We start from the raw sequence: 19,122 nt of genomic DNA on the forward strand, positions 1-19,122 counted from the left end.
ATTATATGTACATATGTATTAAATGGGGCTGAAGTAATTCGGGAATCGATTTCACACATTTTTTAATATATATAAAATTATACAGTCACTTAAATTTTCTAATATATTTTAGATATTAACCCATATACTATATATGTATAATATAAAGCCAAGCGAAAGTTGAACAAAATTCGTATATTGTGTAGTATTAACCCGATTGAATCCATTTTTGGCATTACGACATAGTATTACTAGAAAGACACATAGTGACCGATATATACGGCATAAAGTCATAAACTCGGAAACCTTTATTTTAGATATGTCGAAAGTATTCACCCGATTTTATCCAGTTTTAACACATGGGTACATTATTGTGTGAAAATGTTTCTCTCCGAATTTGAATTATATATTTGTATTTCCCTTATATACATATTTCAAAGATTGAAGACAGATTTGCGGTAAAAAATCAACCATTGCCATTGAGGTCCACATATTCGATATCTTGTGGCTTGAAAATTTACATATAGATTTTCAAAATTTTTATAAAGTGAAAGAATCAAATTAAATTTAAAATATATACTACATGAAGGTTGGGGTTCGATTTCCCAATTTCGACACCGGCTCCCGTAAAGTCTACCTGTAGCATTTTGGAAATCTCATTAGTTTTCAATCAAGTCTTGCGGTATTATTATTGAATCAATTCGTGTGGCACCCATACATCGAGCTTCTTAGTGACTCCAAGCTTCTTCAAATGGTTTATAACGGTTTGATGACTACTATGCCGGTCTCTTTCGACCAATTCAGCGATTTATCGCAATTTTCGACGACAGGCCTTCCGGAGCGTGGCGCATCTTCGACCACCTCTACACCAGAACGAAAACGTTGAAACCATCGTTGTGCGGTGGAAATGGAAACTGTATCGGGTCCATAAACTGCACAAATTTTATTGGCGGCTTGAGATGCATTTTTGCCTTTATCGTAGTAGTACTGTAAAATATGCCGTATTTTCTCTTTATTTTGCTCCATGTTTGCGACGGTGGAACTCACGAACGACTTAAAAGAAACGACAATCAATCAAACACGTGTTAGCGCGTGAAATGAGCTTTCCAAAAAGGTATAGCATGACCCGATGCGACGCATAAAACTAGAACTACGCGCTTTCAGCGCCAACTAGCGAAAATGCTGCAAGACTTTTTTGACAACCTAATATTAAACATATCCGTCTTTTGGATTGATTCAATTACGTATGTAGATGACGTGTCGTTGAGTTAATTAAGTTCCTCATGTTATAAATTGGAGATATTCTTCCTCGCTTCCTATTGTTCAAATTTGTTTTGTTACTTGGGGCTCGTTTAGTGATAATTTTTAAAAATGGTTAAAGCCGAAATTATGGGCGGCGTGTCGGTAACTTCTAAGCAATTGTACATGACCCAAGTATTGGCCAACAAAGCTTGGTTCTTTGGATCACTGTTTTGATATAGCTTGTATTTATGTATATAATACTTCTTAGTCGTTATATTATTGAAAATATATAATTTTTCAATGCTTTAGAAAAAGCATAGCTTATAACACAAGCTTTCGAAATTTTACTTTTTCTTCTTCTACTTTATTGAGGTAGACAGCGCATACGTGGTTATAGCCGAGTTTGGAACAGCGCGCCAGTCGTTCTTCCTTTTCGCTCTTTGGCGTCAGTTGGAGATTTCAAGTGTAGTCAGGTCTTTCTCTTCCTCTGCTTTCCCTGGCGGGTACTGCATTCCATACTCTCAGGGTTGGAGTGTTTTCATCCATTCCGACGACATGACCTAGCCGGCATAGCCGTTGTATCTTAATTCGCTGACTATGTCAATGTTGTCGTATATCTCATTGTTCCATCGACTGTGGTAATCGCCATAAATCTTCTGCAGAACTTTTTCTCGAAAACTCGTAACGTTGACTCATCAGATGTTGTCATCGTGCATGCCTCTACACTAAATAGCAGTACTGGAATAATGAGAGACTTAGAGAGTTTGGTCTTTGTTCGTTGAGAGAGGACTTTGCCTAATCAGTGCGAAGTAGCACCTGTTGGCAAGAGTTATTATGCGTTGGATTTTTGTTGGTGTTAATCTTGGTTCCAAGATAGTCGAAATTATCTTAGCCAAGTCACTAATGCCACGACTGTTTCTTTGATGAAGAGAGATATTTCGTCTTGCCCTCGTTCACTCCCAAACCCATTTGCTGTCATCGGCGGACGCCAGCAGTTGTATACTCTTGTAGAAGATTGTACCTTGTGTATTCAGCTATGCAGCTCAAATTATTTCCTCCAGGAGTAGAATGAGGAAGTCGCATGATAGGGTGTCACTTTGTATGCAACCTAGTTTGGTTTCAAACGGCTAGGAGAAATGCTTCCTGATTCTATCGGAATTTTGTATTGCTCAACATAATTTTTCGCAGAAGTATTAGTTTCACCTGTTCGTGCTGTCAAAAGCAGCTTTAATATCGACGAAGAGATGCTATGTGTCGATCCTCTTTTCAGGGGTCTCTTTCAAGATTTAGCGCTTGGTGAATATCTGGTCAGTTGTTCATTTTCTAGAGCTAAAGCCACACTGATAAGGTCCAATCAGTTTGTTAACGGTGCCGTTTAATCTTTCATACAATATATCGCTCATTTGCTGCAAGACCGGCATAAATCAAAAAACGTGATTTTTGAGTTTATGCTGCAGAATTGTTCGTTATATCATACTTCATGTTGAGTGAAAAATTCATATGAATACCTCTTATATGCTCCGCTTGAGAAGAGGTGTAAGGTTGGAGTCACCGTGTAAGGTTGTAGTCAGTTGAAAACTTTAAACGCGTTTTCTGGAAAATCGATTTTTTTGACTTATGGCGGTCTTGCAGCAAATGAGCGATATGCGATGTTGATTTTAGATTTTACCACTTGGTATAATATTCTTTTATTGTTCGATTTTCTCCATTTTTTCTATTGTGTCTTATCATATTCTATTTTTATACTTTCGCAAAGTCCTATAACTATGTTTCAATTTAAGATAAGAATATGTATTGGTACAGCATGCCCACTCCTCAAATAACGGTTGTGTAGAAAATGACGATAATTCATTAAATTAATACGCCAGAAGCATTACATTTCACACATGAGGTGGAGCGAAAGAGCTGCATAGGTCTCAGTGTGAAAATTTTTAGGTGAATTTGAAAATCTTAGGAACTAATCATTATGCACCAATGAGGACATCGGAACAAAAATTTGCACAAACAGTTTTATCAATGTATGCCACATTTTATTCAAAAATGGTAGAAATTCGACCACTAATTTCGGTAAATCTTAAAAATATATATAATATTAATGAAATTTTAAGATCATATTTTTCTGATCGTAAAATGGTCTTTATGGCCTAATCGCATTGGAGCAAAATACGTTTCTTAAAAGAATATGACTTTTGACCAAAATCAGACTGCAAAGCCATACAGAAGGGTGATAAACACACTAACATGAATTAATTGGAAGTTGAGCAAGTTCGTGCAATCAGCCTCGTAACGTCGTTTCTGCCATCGAACCATAAACAGTGAGCATCTAAGAAGAATGTTGACATGATTCTGGTTGCAAAATTCACGTTTTCTCCGGAACGTAGATTGCGAGAAATAGTTCGCAATTTTTCCAAATTTTTCATTGCGGGCTACTTCAAATATTTTAGCGTCACTTTGAAGTATTTTTGTTAACCCCCTTATTACCCTCAAAAATGATCAGAAAAATCATTTCGAACCTCAAGTTTCATAACAAAACAATGTATTTTTCGAATGTCAAGAACCGATTCTTAATCCACTACGACTCCTGAAAATCGATTTTTAAAAATCGATTATTTTATGAGAAAACTCGATTTTCGAGTAGTATCGGAATCGAGTTTACCATCCCTACTGGCCGCCATCGCGTGCACATTAAAATCTCCGCACAATAACCACCACAAAAAAAAATGATTTTTTTTCCATGTAATTTATATGGGAAATCGAAAATATCGATGAGGCACCTCTTAATATTAATATAAAGAGCTCAGGTTTTACCAGGACTTGTTTTTAGTCATGTTGAATGAGATTTTCATGGTAACTACGAAAAATAAAATATAAACTAATTTTTGGCCCACCTTAATGTACATAAAACGAACATATTTCGCCTTTCCCATCCATATTCGAGTAAACAAACAACATTTTGTTTTGAATTTATAATTTATTTTTAATGCGTTAGTTACTTTTTTCATTTTTTTAGTACTATTCAATAATTTAAATTGTAATTACACTTTCTCTTTAAATACACTCTCTGCTTAAAAACTAAGTATGTCGTCTGCATTAACCTAATGATGTACACAGATATATATTTAACAACTATAGCACACAATTATTTAAATATTAGAGTATTAGTGAAAAACAATGAATTAATCGTACTTTTTCTAATTATATAGATTATAATTAAATATGTATGAAATAAAATTGTATTTAATATTTATTCAACTAAAATGCGACTAATTTTTACAATGATAATATTTATGAAATTCATAATTAATACTTAATACTAAGAAAAAATGTAATATCGAAATTATAAGTATTTCTGATCAGCTGTGTATTTGTATATACTATTTGAATTTGTGTGTATATATTTGTTAGGGATGTTCGCATATTTTATACTAAATTTCCTGAAAGAACATTTGTAATATTCAATCTCTTCAAAATAAGTGTTGTTTACGATAAGTAAATTGTTTAAATAAAAATTTACGAAAAGAAGTAACCTAGTATCCTGAAAACAATGAAAACGAAAAAAATTTTTTTTTAATATTTTTAAATGGTTTAAAAATAACTAATGGCCTATGCTTCTTTTATTTGGTACTAGCAGCCCGCCCCGGCTTCACACGGGTGTTAAACAATCATTTCAAAAGTAATAATTTTGTAAACACTCTTTTTAATTTCTAGGACCTCCGACCAGCGATAGACCAACATACTGTTGGCCATGAGTAAAACATTATTTTCGTAGGTTAACCCCTACCTATTCGAAAGTCTGGCCTTGGGACTTGTTTATAATTGGAGCGAAAGATATTTTCACCTTGAAACCGTTTAAATGGGATTGGAAGATCACTTAGGATCATCGGAATTCTCGCTATATGAGCTAGTTGACCAGCTGCTGCGCCGGTGATAATGGTTGCTACTATTAAATTGTTCTTCAATGCCTTAATAAGCAGCCTCGTTCCGTTGCACATGCTTGGAGAACTTAAACTCCTCAAAATCATAATTGGATTTCCAATTTATGTGGTGGCAATACAGAAGGGTTTAATGAATTTAAAAATTCCTGGGGATAATGTAATGTGTCTTCGGGGATAATGGACTGTTTATCGATTTGTATTTTTTTATTTCTTCGGAAACTTTTTGAATAATTAGATTGTTTATATTGCCTAGAACACAACCAATGAAATTCCTTCTCATGCAAATTCTCGATGTCAATACTTAAACTATGGACTATTTGGCCTAGAGACTCATCCAGAAAAATATTACAATTACTGTTAAATTTGGAGTGGTAAAAATTCCTTCCCCAAGTGTAAGCAGTTGTTGAGGAAAATCACGATCAGTGATTCCATGAAGATAAGCTCTCATATTAGTCCGTAATTTTATATTTTCAATTGAAGTCCATAAGGGCGACGATATTAAGCATGCTTGATGATATCTGCTCGGATACCTCTGTTAATCACAGGAAGAGTCTGTCGGAAATCTTCGGCAAATACAAAAGTTATCCCGCCCATGAGAGCAAAGGAGTTTCTAAGGTCTTTTAATGTTCTGTCTACGGCCTCTATATGTTCTTTAAGGCTCATGGTGCATTCATTCCACATAATCAATGAGACGCCTTGCATTAGTAAACCAAGAGGCCCATTTTTGCGGATAGAGCATATTGATTGTTGTTCAGTGTGCATAACTAAAAACAATAAATAACATTCTCTGTCTAAATTTAACATTATCTGTTATAAGTAAGTAATGATTTTTGTTTTTTAATTTACGCTCGTAAGTCGGTTAAAAATTAATACTACCTGTATACTTTTTTTACAAACCATCCTCCCCGCAGTTAACCCCCAAAATATAACTACCAATTAAAAATCCATTTTAAAATAAGAACATCCCCAATGTTAACATGAACATCTTTGCGTCTTATTATTCGTCCCACCAGTAGTATTTTCTAGTTAAAATAATATTTAGTTTTTCAAATATACCAGCGAATTCCGTGTGTGTTCTGTATAACGATATATATTATACTATGTACGAGTATGTGTTGTGATTGTTGAATAAATTCTTAAAGATTCACCAATTGTTGTGGCGATGGCGATTTGCGTACCTCCTGTTGTTGCTGTTGCTGCTGTTGTTGTTGGTGTATTAGATTCTGCTGTTGCTGCTGCAAGTCTTTACTCAACCTATAGCTGCTCATCACATTGGCACAACTCTGATGAAAATATAAATTCCGTCCGCGGAAGAAGGACTCCGTGGCAAAATCCTTTATACCTGTCTTAAAGAGAAGAGCAGACAAATTTTGTGATTGCATTACTTCCGTAAGAAATATGAGCGATATATGTACATACGAACATAGAAACATACATATGTATGTAGGTGAGTATATAAGAATTTGTATGTGCAAATAGAAATTGTAATATAGTAAAGAGACAGCGAGTATTTTAGAGATTAGTGCAGCGTTTTTTCATATTTAATCTTTGTTTTTATCAAGACGGAAGACAGAAACTCAAATTATTCGTACCTTACAAATGAAACATTTGTTTTCATCGTCCGGTTTATTATCCGAACTAAATCCCACCTTTAAGTCCATTTGCGTGTGTGCCGTTGCCATTAAATTTGTATGAGCGCCACAATTTCCACCGCTAGCACCGTTACCAACACCGCCGCCCCCTCCACCAATACCGCCCATGCTGTGCGCATTATCTGCCTCTACTTGTTGTTGCTGTTGCTGTTTAGCGCGCAGCTCCTCGAAGGTGCTGTATTTGGAATTGTTGTTGTTGTTATTATTATTATTATTAGAAATGTCAATGTTTGGCTCAGTGCTGGTCACTTGCGGCTCCGAACGTGGTCGCTCCTGTTCGACCATCGGCGAGTGATTATCCGAAGTCCTTTAAGTTAAAAACAAACAGATACAAATAAATTTAGCAAAAGTAAATACTTTGCGTAAAAAAATTGGCGTATGCTTTTAATTGCCTGCTTACCTGCTACTAACTTCCGTTTCATCGAACTTTCGTTTTTTTCCGCTGCAGATATTCGTCATTTTAATAGAATCATCATCATCGACAATGACGTCCTCATCGCTGTCGTTGGCATTGCATGTTTCCATCGCAACACCCTTGCCGTTAGAATTGCCGCCGGTCGCAGCGCCACCGCTGGAGCGCTCATCAACGGCGCCACACGAGTCCGCGTTGTAGAAGTGATGGGTTGTCGATGACAGTTCGCTGACATTTTTCACTGTAATTGGTGGTGAGAGTGAGTAAAAATAAATCATATACGTAAAGAGCATAGATGCGTATATTTGTTTTGCTTAAAATTTTATTTGTTTCCTAAAATTTTCAATTTATAAAAAAGTCCGGATGTTGAAAATTTAGGGTAAACATATGATCTGTTTGTAAGAAATGTGGGCATACTAATTAAGAAATATTTCCCAATTATTATATAATAATAGTTCTTTGGTCTCCTTCTAAAACTTGGGCGGAGGTCCCCTACAAAGGTTATGTCTATCACAAAGGATTTTGCCAAATGCTTGATAACTTTCGTATATAATTGAGCCGTTCCATTTTTAACTATTTTTCCTTTTCTGACAATTACGTAGATTATTCGGCTCATTGAATGAATGGTTAACAAACTTCAAGAAATTCCATTTTCTATACAGTCTTGTCTATTTAGCAGACCTTTACTACTTTAACAGACAAGCCGAAGTTGTTTTACTGATGATATTCGGCCATCGGCTTTCATCCAAAATCCTAAAAGCCTACAAAACTCCAATAATAGTTATAATCCGTAAAAGTTGCTTACCACTGATATGTCCTTGTTGCGCTGTAATGGTGGGCGCTGAGTGATGTTGCGTCTGATTCCACGTTTGCGTTATATTACCGCCACTGGTGCTGGTTGCATTCAAATCATCCTCACTACTTGCCGTGTCCTTATTCATTACACAAGCCGTTCTATATAAGATGCCATCTAGCTTTCCTGGTTGGCTATTGCTACTATGCATATTGCTGCTCAATGTTGTGTTGACAATGTTGCTGTGATGCCCGTGGCTCATGCTATTCACGCTCAGTTGAGAGTGCGTCGTCAATTCGGAGCCCGAGTCCGGAACATCATCATTACAACTCTCAACGTCGACCGTTTCGATTTCTTCCTGCATTTTGGTATCTTCCTGCAATCAATTATAAAACAAGTAAAAAAATATGTATATATAAAATATTCGTTCATATTTTGCTGTTCTCTTAGTAAATCAAAACCAGAACAAATTATAGGTAATTTTCTTAAAAACAGGGATTCATCTCTAATCTTGCAATATTTTGAATAGTATACACTTTAGCATAACCTCAGGCTCCCAGGTATTCACGATTTTTCGTACTTCATTTATAAGTATTTAAGACAGGGTTTCCGATTTGTAAAAATTTTCAAAAGTATTAATTTCAGAGATCTCTTTTGGGACTGAAAGTCCATCTAAACTATTCCAAAATACTAGAAGTTAATATTACAACAGTATCAAAGTTTACTCATTTTTAGAATTGAAACTTTTTGTTGGCCAAAATAATTGGTTCGGAACGTCATGAATTGTGGAGGGAGAAATAATTCTTTCTTATAGTTACTATGAAAGTTTGTCATTTCATTTCATTATGTCGCAATATGCATACTTTATTCTTTTTAAACCTATAGTAAGGATAAATTTTGTTTTTATTTTGGTAGAAACTTACCTCAGGTGGCATCTTTCCGGCTTCAATCGCATATTTTCGTTTGCATATTGGGCAGGAATTGCAGAAGAGATTTTCCATGAAATATAAATCATTGCCATATTTCCGTTTTCGTCCCTTTATTCTCAGACGATTTTGCCTATTATTGCGTATTCGCTGAAAAGTCTAGAAATAAAGTTAACAATATTAATAACAATATTAAATAATATTAATAACGTTAACTTTCTAGACATCAGACATTTCAAATACATCATAATCTTTGTTCTTAATACATCGGTAACACGACACTCACCTCCCACCGATTATGGCTGGTGCGTATGGCGTTCTCCTGTGCCGGACATGGCGGTGCAAACATATAAGATGCCTGTAAATTCGTTCGTTCCATACCCGAGCTCAACTTATAGAGTCGGTCTAGTTCGGTCAGAAAGTGTGAATTCCATTCTTCGGCCGAAATTTTGATACCACAGATTGGGCAAATATCTGGCACATGACCCGGCGGCAGACTGAGCGCACTCGCCAGACCGCCGCTACTATTGCTGCCACTCGAACTGCCACCACTGCCAATGCCCACACCGACTCCACCGGCTGTGGTCAAGCCACTGAGACCACTCGCCACACTACGCAAACCGGCACAGCTTACCGGTATACCGAGACCGCCCATGCCGCCCAAACTCGCCGCAGCCAACAGACCACCATTCGGATGATGGTGATGATGATGTGTGTGATGATGGTGATGGCCGAGATGACTTACTGACGCGGGCGAGGATGTGGTTGACGCCACTGAGGCGGCTACGGCAGCAGCGGCGGCCGCCATGGAAGTTGCTGTTGTAGTTGCTGATGACGCTTTGATGCCCACCATGCTCCCGCTACTGCTACTGCTGCTGCTACCACCGCCATTGCTGTTGTGTACATCTGCGGTGAAAGACGAATGTGTAAAAAATCAGTAGGAATCTTTTTTCAGCGCAGTGTTTTTTGTTGTGGTCTGTTACAAGTGTTGGCAGAAAAATGGGTACCTGAATTGTTGCCATTTGAATGGGTGATGAATTGCGTGACTTGGTACATTTTTTCGTGGTTTCGTTGCTCGTTTGTATGCTATGTTGGTGAGGCATGTCAAACGATAGCAAGGACAGTAATGTGTGGGCATTTAATTAAATGTGTGTTAAATTGATTTAATTGGCCATTCGACACCTTTGAATGAGTGCAGTTAAGTGGAAAAAAATTGAGGTGCAAAGTTATGAAAACATATTTAATAAAATATATTACTGAGCAAAGTTTAAATTCCCACTAAATGCACATACATACATGGCACTTAAACTATAAGTGACGGTATGAAAAAGTTCTCTTGAATGGGAAATGCTATAAAATTAAAAAAAAATGGAGTCTGAATTAAAGTGATTATTCGGAACTTTATAGATAACTAGCAACTACTTTTGATAATCACCTAATTAATTTATTCATAAAACTAGCTTTCTCTAAAAATACGATATTTGAGCTTTGTGCAATGAATATATCGCATTTGGCATACGAAAGCGGCCTAATAGTTATTTATTGTTAATGAAAAAAGAGACAATACTGTCAAACCCTGATAGTTTTGCCCGTCTGGATACAGTTTGTGGACATCATACTCTGAAGATCGGGGAACGATAGTCAACACATTATCGGTAACTGGTTGACAGGGATGTGCTTGTCTTCTTGTCAAGCAGGGCATGAATCGCACGGTCTTTGGAGATTCCTATTTCACTTTATAGCGAAGTGAATTCAGCACGAAATATCTACACGATATTTTCTTGTAATCTGAGAGAGCATTTTTTTATATTTTAAAATTGTATGATTTTTTTCCGAAAAACTGACTTATGTATGACCATGTACCATATTAGTATAGAAATAATTCCGATAGTTTTTGTATAATTGCTTAATAGTTTTCTTGACTAAATAATATATATGTATGTACATGATATTGGATAATTATTTATGCTGTTTTCTTTTTCTAAAGTCTGCTAAAAATCTGAATTGGTCCAATTAAGATGGCAATAACGCCTGATTGATTGTTAGAATTTTCAAGAAGTTTATTTATTTTTTTTTAATTTTATTTTTACATACTCCGGTGAATATTTAAGTTATACGAGAATTCGAAAAGGCGTTTTAGAGTGCTTGAAAATGCATTCAAAATTTTAAACGCGTTTTTCTCAAAACGACGCTGTCAGAGTCAGTGACCAACATTACTCGAAAACGGCTAAGCCGATTAGTCTCAAATTTTAACACGAGCTTCCTAAATATATTTTTTACATAGTACATAATTAAACCATGACTTTTTCTCACTGAAAAATATTTTTTATAAACAATTTAATGATGAAATTTTGGTCAAAAACGATTTTTTTAAATTGCAATTTTGTAGAGATTGAGATGCTTTAGATTTAAGATTACTTTAACGAAATCTTTTTGACTTTTTCATTTCATAGGATCCCGTTCAGGATCGTCTTTTTAAGAGGAGCTTCGGAGATAAGCTTTAGTTCCTTTCCAAATAAACATTTTTACTAATACAAAATCTTCAAATACAGTTAAAAGATACCATAATATGAGTACAAATTTTTGCGATTAATAAATTTAAAAGCTTTTTTCGGCCTTCTAGCTGTATACTATATGTACGTAGGCTGCTATATATATTTCTGGACTAGGCAACACTAAGTGTTACCAGGTGCAATCTGACATTTTCATTGGAAAGTTTGACATTTTTTAGCATAACAACACTCAGAACGTTTTGTCATTTAATCGTGAATTGTTTTATTTACAGGGAATTAAAAAATTCATCTCGGCCAAAAAATGAAATTAACTCGTAAACATTTTCGTGCCATCATTTTTCACAACTTTCGACGTGGATTATAACGACAAGGGTGCATCGATGAACTAAAATCTTTATATGGCTATGAAGCACCATCCTATAGCACTGTGAAAAACTGTTACAACGAATTCAATCGTGGCCGACGCTCGCTCAAAGACGAATTCCGTGAAGGTCGTCCAAAAACAGCCGTTGTACCAGAAAACATCGATGCCGTACGTGAACTGATAATGCAAGACCGTCATGTAACATACCTTCAGATAGAGGCATGCCTATGCATTTCTCCCACCAGCATACATTCGATATTGCATGAACACCTGGCCGTAAAAAAGGTTTGTTCTCGTTGGATCCCGCACAATTTGACAATCGCTCAAAAAAAGGCTCGCGTGGATTGGTATAAAGAAATGCTGAAAAAATACGAACGCGGTGCTTCAAAAGACGTTTATAAGATCGTCACAGGTGACGAATCATGGATCTATGCGTATGAGCCCGAGACAAACCAGCAATCGACCGTGTGGGTCTTCCAAGACGAGCCAAATCCAACGAAAAAAAAAAAACATTTTCGTTGATAAATATGCCTATTTTCATTATTAGGCCAGAAATATATATAGCAGCCCTCGTATAACCCATTCATGGAAGAAATTGAAACACAATCGTGACTCGAAACTTTAATCCTTGTTAGTTCTAATGTGGCAATTTGAACTTGTTTATATTATTTTTGTGAAAGAGTTTATATCGCTTACAACCACATTTAATTGTGGTTTCGGCAGCAATGTTGCTGGAATAGCACTGCACTACTAAGCACCCAATTATCCTCGTCTGTATTTTAGGCTTTGTGGTGTAGTCGTGCATGAACCATAATAATAAACACAAAAAATAAATAAATTTGGTTGATGTGTTTTTCTCATCATTTAAGCCAACTTATACGAGAGCGCTTTATTGCAGTTGACGGCAGAGTTGCATTTTATTCTAATTCATAAGCTCGAAATGGCATTGTAACATATCAAAAAGCGAAACAGTAAATAACGGTGTTTGTTATTATATGTTTATGTGTGTGTTGCGAAACATAATTGTTCAAAAGTTATTTTATTTTTATTTTCCAACCGCTTCAACTGTTATGAACAGTTGCAAACAGGCTGGTTGGTTGCCCTTAACAGCGACATTTCATTTTGCGGTTTCAGCTCAGAAAAGCAGTGCTTTGCTTGTGACAGTTTACACTTTTTGTGGGTGTTAATTTATTAAAATAAATCGCCGTTTTGGTGCTATCAAACAAAACATGATCTCATAGCATTTTCGTGAAATGTAATGAAACAAATTTAAATAAGAAAAGATAACTGAAATTAGTAAATGCAATCGGTTCAAGTGTTATATGTAATTTTTGAGCAGAGTATTTATATTTTTGAGTATTGTATCTTATTTGATTAGATATCAAATCACAGATGGTTCAGGTGTAGGGAGTTGACAATGGGAGAAATAGAGAAAGTGTGATAAGAAGTCAATAGCAAGATAAACCATTATAATAAATTGTGTCAACAGTGGCGTAGCTACAACTTCGGGCGCCCGGAGCCAAGGATGTTCTGCCGCCCCCCTTTATCTACCTACCTACAAGTTTCATGAGGTGGTTCGAACAAAAGTGAATTTTTACAAAATATCTTCGATATTAAGTATATAAAATTTAGGAACTAGAAGCCACGCAAATTCTGAAGTTCCAAAATTCTCACAATACGGTTTTTGAGGAAATTGATAGTAAATTTACAAGACATCTTATTAAAAGCCATAGAAAAAACCCATTTTCGCCCTATATCTTGTACACTTTTGACACAATTAGCAGGGATTTTTGCCCGAATTGGAGTTTTTGAAAATTTGGAGAAATAAAAGTATTTGTTACATTCAAAGCATAGGGTAACTGTGAGAGTAACACGTCGCGACGACAGAGTAAAAATAAAGATACCATTTTTTTTGTCACTCCTACGTCGCAATGTGTCGCTCTCACAGTTTGCCCAAATAAGCGAAAAGATATAAGACAAATTCAAAGACTGAAGAGTATTCGAGTAAAAATTAATATTTTTTATTGTCATTCAGGTTATTACATTGTGAGTGTACAACTCTTTATCTTTTATAATAAACTAGCTGGCCCCGCAGCCGTTGTCCTGCGTGAAATTATGTGTTTTGAAATGAAAAGAAAGTTGAATTTATCATTTCATTTTTTTTTTCAATGTAACGCAGCTTGATAAACAAAATTTTTTGGTTTCTGTTCCGGTGTACAGAAAAGATGGCTTTCCAACTCGTGTGCACGCCACGTATATCTAGCCGTGTGAAAAACATAGAATTTCCAAACTTATTGCACACACTATGCGACTATCCTTGTGTCCTGTTGAGTGTCATCTCAAATGCAATTTTCGCTGGAAACTGAAATGGCAAATCGTTGGAACTCAAAGAAATTCGTTGAATCAAGCATTCAGCCCTTTGTATTCGATAGCTGCGTCACAATCAGTCGGGTTCCATTACATAGTTTGGCGCTTGCAGATTGCAAAACATAATAACGACAGATCAAACTTTGAGACGCAAATGATGCGGTGGCATACCAAGCCTCTCCAAAGAATTTAGAAACTCCACTGGATAATTCACGGCGACGTCTTCAATGGAAAGACGATCGGTCGATTTGTATGAGCGCAAGTCTTCCGGAATTTGACTTTGAATCTTCCAGTTTAAGTCAAGAACATCTGTATTTTTTGGCAGTTAATATTGCGCGTGCATTTAAGGAATCATAGTTAAGATAATTTGGCCAATGTCCGAAGATTGGTGATGAGTTCATCTTTCGTGAATTGATAAACCGCAGATGGAATTGATATCAAACCACCGGAAGCATCAACCGGAATTGACCCATTTCCAATTTTTAGCGAATACGATGTAAAATGTCTTCGACAATGTCATTTTTGTTCGTATCTCATAATTGACGCGGATTTAAAGGCTGATATGGTGAAATGATTTTCGCGAAAAGTGTGGGAACTTCAGTGGCATTCGAAGTAGCTATCGCATCGTCCAACATTTGTTTCCACTGATTATCGTGTTCCAGCAATTGTAATTGCACACACCATACCATTCACAGTACGCAATACGCCGCGTACATTAATCAGTAGCAACCGAAGGTAGAAGCAATCATCGTTTTTTGGGTGGGTTGTGTAAATTCATCCTAATGCATTAGTTGAGAACACACCTGAATGTCCATCTACTGTTCGGTCTTGCTTTCAGCGTAACTATTTCTTCGACGATGCATTCCATGAATGCAAGGTATTTTCAAATAGAGCAATGTTCTCGTAAGCGGATCACTGACGAAAGTTGAGAAAAAAACTCGTCAATGTTAGTTTTGTTGTTGGCGGTGTTACCACCGGCTGTAATGTATTCTCTGGGCTGAAATAAACTCTTTGGCCAATCTCCATATTAACTGCGAGACACACAACAATCGGAAACCGTTCATGAATTGCAAAAGTAAATATCCTACAAAGCGCTTTATTGCAGTTCACGTATGGACCGTATCGTTTAAGACCATTAAGCGCCATGTTGCTTCCCTTGGTGACGTACTTACAAACGTATTTTATAGATTACACCAAACTGCAATACTAAACATTGATATGAGTTTAGAATGTGATTTAGACATCAGTTGTGAATATAGTTCGATCCATATGTTGTCAACTTCGATATTCACTACTCTAAGTTGTATGGTCGTCTGATGAGCTACGACGATGGAGTGGATATCCATCATTTCCAGTTTGCGATTCCGAAAGAAAAGCAAGCGGATAGTGTTTCGTGCATTTATTGTTAGACATATAAACCGAAAAGGGATTGTAGTGTCCGCAAGGTCCATGAACCATATTGCTTTCCACCACTTCATATAATACTGGATCTTTCACACGTAAAGTTTTCACTGAATAATTTTCAATTGTTCAATTCACAACCTGTCGTAAAGCATCGTAAATCGTAATAGTAATAATTTTTCTCTTGAATAGCCGGAATAAAAAAGCAAGCGATCGAGACTGAACTATTCAAATAATTTCCAAATCAAAATATTGAAAAACAAAACAGAAATTGAAAAAAAATGTTTTTGGAAAAAAGTTACTTTTTGGAATTATCCAATTTGCCGACTTTTCATGAAAAGTATAAGATGTTTTTATTTTTAAACCTTCCTTAATCCACAACGAACAACCTCTTAAAATTTCATCAATATTGGTTCAGCCGTTCTCTTAGCGTTACTAACGAACAAACATTCATTCGTTTGTATGAGAAAAAGAAAAGGACTGTTTTTAGGGGTTTTCCGGCAATTATTCGAATAATCCCTGAACCTAAACGAATATTTTAAAAAAATAATTATCAAATTTCGTTCAGTCGTATTAAAGTTATGAGCGTACATACATTTTGGCGATTCATTTTTACATACATACATATTTATATAGACGAAGATGTAAGGTTGTTTTTATTGTTTTTTTTTTTTTTGAAGAAATGAAATATTGAAATGATTCCTACAAACATGAATTTTGAACAAATGCTTATGATTTGAAATATAATTTTTGTATTTATGAGTTGTATTAAATTTTGACATAAAGAGATAAAAAGTATCCTATGTCCTTACCCTGGTTCTAAGCTACCTCCCTACCAATTTTCAGCCAAATCTGTTCTGCCGTTCTTGAGTTATAAGTGATGTAACTAACACGACTTTCTTTTATATATATAGATTTTGTAAAAAAATTTGTTGAAGTATTTTTCTGAATATTAAAAAAGATCGTTTTGCCGCCCCCAAGACGTTGCGCCCGGGGCGACGGCCCCCTTAGTGAAAATTGCAAGACAGTTCGTATTGCAGATAGGAGTAATCGGGCCACCCCAACGCTCACAAAACGCCATTAAGCCCCAAAATAAGATAAAGAACTATAACTTGTACACAAAGGATGGCAGTATAAAACGCTACTGTGAGCTAAAAATTTTGAACAAGTGGGCGTGGCGTGGTTTAATGAAAATATCTCCTCAACCAATTAAACTAGAGAATCTAAGTTCGCTCCAAAATGAATGAAATCGGAAGAAACAGAATTAATTAAGTGCTTGAGCAGTTCTTATTTTGGATTTGGACAATTTTTGCTCATAAGGTGGATTTACCTTAAAGTGGGCGGTGCTACACCCAACGTTTAATTTATATCGCGGCTTCTATAAATCCATCTCATACCATCTCAGGTGTAAACTTTTATATCTCTGGCGAATTTAGTAATTGATCTGTCGCGCTTTTAGTAGTTTTTACCGTTACATCGGAAATGGGCGGAATCATCCATCATAGTCAGCTATCGGGTACGGGTTAATAAAATAATGTGACGAGATGTGCCCGGAGGAAATTTTCTGCTGCGTTTGCGGAAAAAGGCTCCATCCAAACTCCACCTCGGTCAGGTGTAACACATGCAATGGATGGAGTCATCTTAAGACCTGCTCAGGCCTTAAGACCCACAGGGAGTGGATCACGAGTTACGTGGCCCCATGTTGTCGCAATACTGCGACACAAGCCTCTACGGCTGTGCAATATGCACATAGTTCGCGCGCCGCGTCGCCACTCGCCACGAGCTCCTCCACGGTCCCCAGGAGCTCAAATAGGCAACATCGACACTTTACGCCATGCCCATCCCCGTATAAGGGATCTCAATTTGGAGATTCGGCGAATGGTAAACCATCATAAGCGGACAAAACCAAGCGATGTGTTAACCGACGGCTGCGCAAAAAGCCACGACTGCGCGCCACTAATTTTTATCTTACTTATCTTCTAAGTCCATTCGCCCTGATGGAATCAACATGTTTATGCTAAAACATCTAGGTTCGACGGAAGTAAGCTATCTTATCAAGGTCCCCACCTGTCGCTGACCACTCTTCAAATACCCAATGTGTGGAAAGTCGGAAGAGTCGTCCCACTACTGAAACCTGGGAAACCCGCCAACAAAGGGGAGTCCTTTCGTCCGACCTTCACTCACCACCTGAGCCTAGCCAGCCACCAGCATGGATTCCGAAAAGTGCACAGCACCACCACAGCATTAGCGTCATAAACACTCTGATAGTTCGTGGCCTCAACCAGAAGTCAACCAGTGAGAGAACCATCCTCGTAGCGTTGGACTTGTCAAAAGCTTTTGAAGATACGTTGTTGGCGACATACAAGGCAATGGGCCGGCCGGTCCGCAATTACGCAGCATCAGTATGGTCGCCTGGATGCAGTGGTACGCAGATGAGGAAACTCCAGACTGCAATACTGCACTCCGGACCACGACGGCATGCTTATGCTCCCAGTTAAGCAGCATAATGAACTACTCTCCAAGCAGTTCCTGCTGGGATGTTTTCATAGAAATTACCCTTGCAGCCACTTGCTTGGAGCAGAACCGCCTCCTAGGAGCATCAAGAGGTCTTACCTGGACTACGTCGACGACATCGTACAGTACGCCGACCGGATTTCGGACGCAACTGACTTCCGACAGGTACTAACCGCCATTAACAGTGGAGCTATCAACACCTTCACCGACTCCCTTCCCGCGAATGACGTTCTTGGAGTCAAACCACTACCTATCGCAGACGAAGAGCTCGAGTTGCCGAGAGAAACGCCAGTGACCCTAGCGAAACTTCGTTCTGAATATTGTAGCAGGTCAAACTCCTACTTATACAGAATAGACCCCGACATATCCAATGTATGTCCTGCATGCAACAAGTCTCCGCATGACACTGACCACCTCTTTGCATTGCCTGCCAACCCTACTCATCTGACACCCTTTTCCCTTTGGTCTGACCCCGTCGAAAGAGTACGTTTCCTGGGCCTCCCGCTAGATGACGTCGACGACAACATAGATAACCCTTACCATCCTAACGAGGATTGAGAAACCGTTAAAACAACAACAACAACAGTGTTTTAGCTCGTTGGCCGGTATGGCCGCCAGTATCCGGTGCAAGCTTTTTGAATGTCCCCTACGTCTGCATAACGCTTTCCTTTCATGGGCAAATGCATTTTCCTGAAAAGGAAGAAGCCGAACGGTGCCATATCAGGTGAATAAGGGGAGTGGTTAATGGTTAAAATGTGATTTTTGGTCAAATAATCGGTCGCAAGCGTCGATTCGAATGTTGGATTCTGAGCAATTTTTGATCGTCAGTAAATTTGTGCAGAACAAACCATGCACACACCTTTCGTAAGCCCTAATGTTGAGTCAAAATGCGATAAATTGATGTTTTGAAGATTTTCAATTCCATTTCCATGAATTTCAATGATGATTTCGGCTGATTTTTGATAAATTCACACACAGTTTCGATGGAATTTCCGGTGATCACGTATTTCGATTGGCCCACATG

The 19,122-nt window shown here is 37.3% G+C and overlaps 1 protein-coding gene across 4 annotated transcripts in view; it reads right to left on the bottom strand.

Moving 5' to 3' along the window:
• Positions 1–1,036: 1,036 nt before the first annotated feature.
• LOC105225256 (protein Teyrha-meyrha) overlaps positions 1,037–19,122 on the bottom strand; it is a 58,694-nt gene continuing 40,608 nt past the window's right edge. The window contains exons 4-9 of one of the 4 annotated variants that reach the window (XM_049458092.1): positions 9,226–9,845; positions 8,937–9,098; positions 8,026–8,389; positions 7,209–7,461; positions 6,806–7,115; positions 1,037–6,502 (exon numbers count right to left, since the gene is read on the bottom strand). In XM_049458092.1, the coding sequence (XP_049314049.1) occupies positions 6,293–6,502; positions 6,806–7,115; positions 7,209–7,461; positions 8,026–8,389; positions 8,937–9,098; positions 9,226–9,845 (1,919 nt within the window). In that variant the 3' untranslated portion in view covers positions 1,037–6,292. Of the gene's footprint in view, positions 6,503–6,748; positions 7,116–7,208; positions 7,462–8,025; positions 8,390–8,936; positions 9,099–9,225; positions 9,846–19,122 lie in introns of all 4 variants that reach the window. The other 3 variants (XM_049458091.1, XM_049458094.1, XM_049458093.1) reach the window with 3 other exon arrangements.

This window comes from Bactrocera dorsalis, chromosome 5 (assembly GCF_023373825.1).
Source record: "Bactrocera dorsalis isolate Fly_Bdor chromosome 5, ASM2337382v1, whole genome shotgun sequence".
Classification (NCBI taxonomy): Eukaryota; Metazoa; Arthropoda; class Insecta; order Diptera; family Tephritidae; genus Bactrocera; species Bactrocera dorsalis.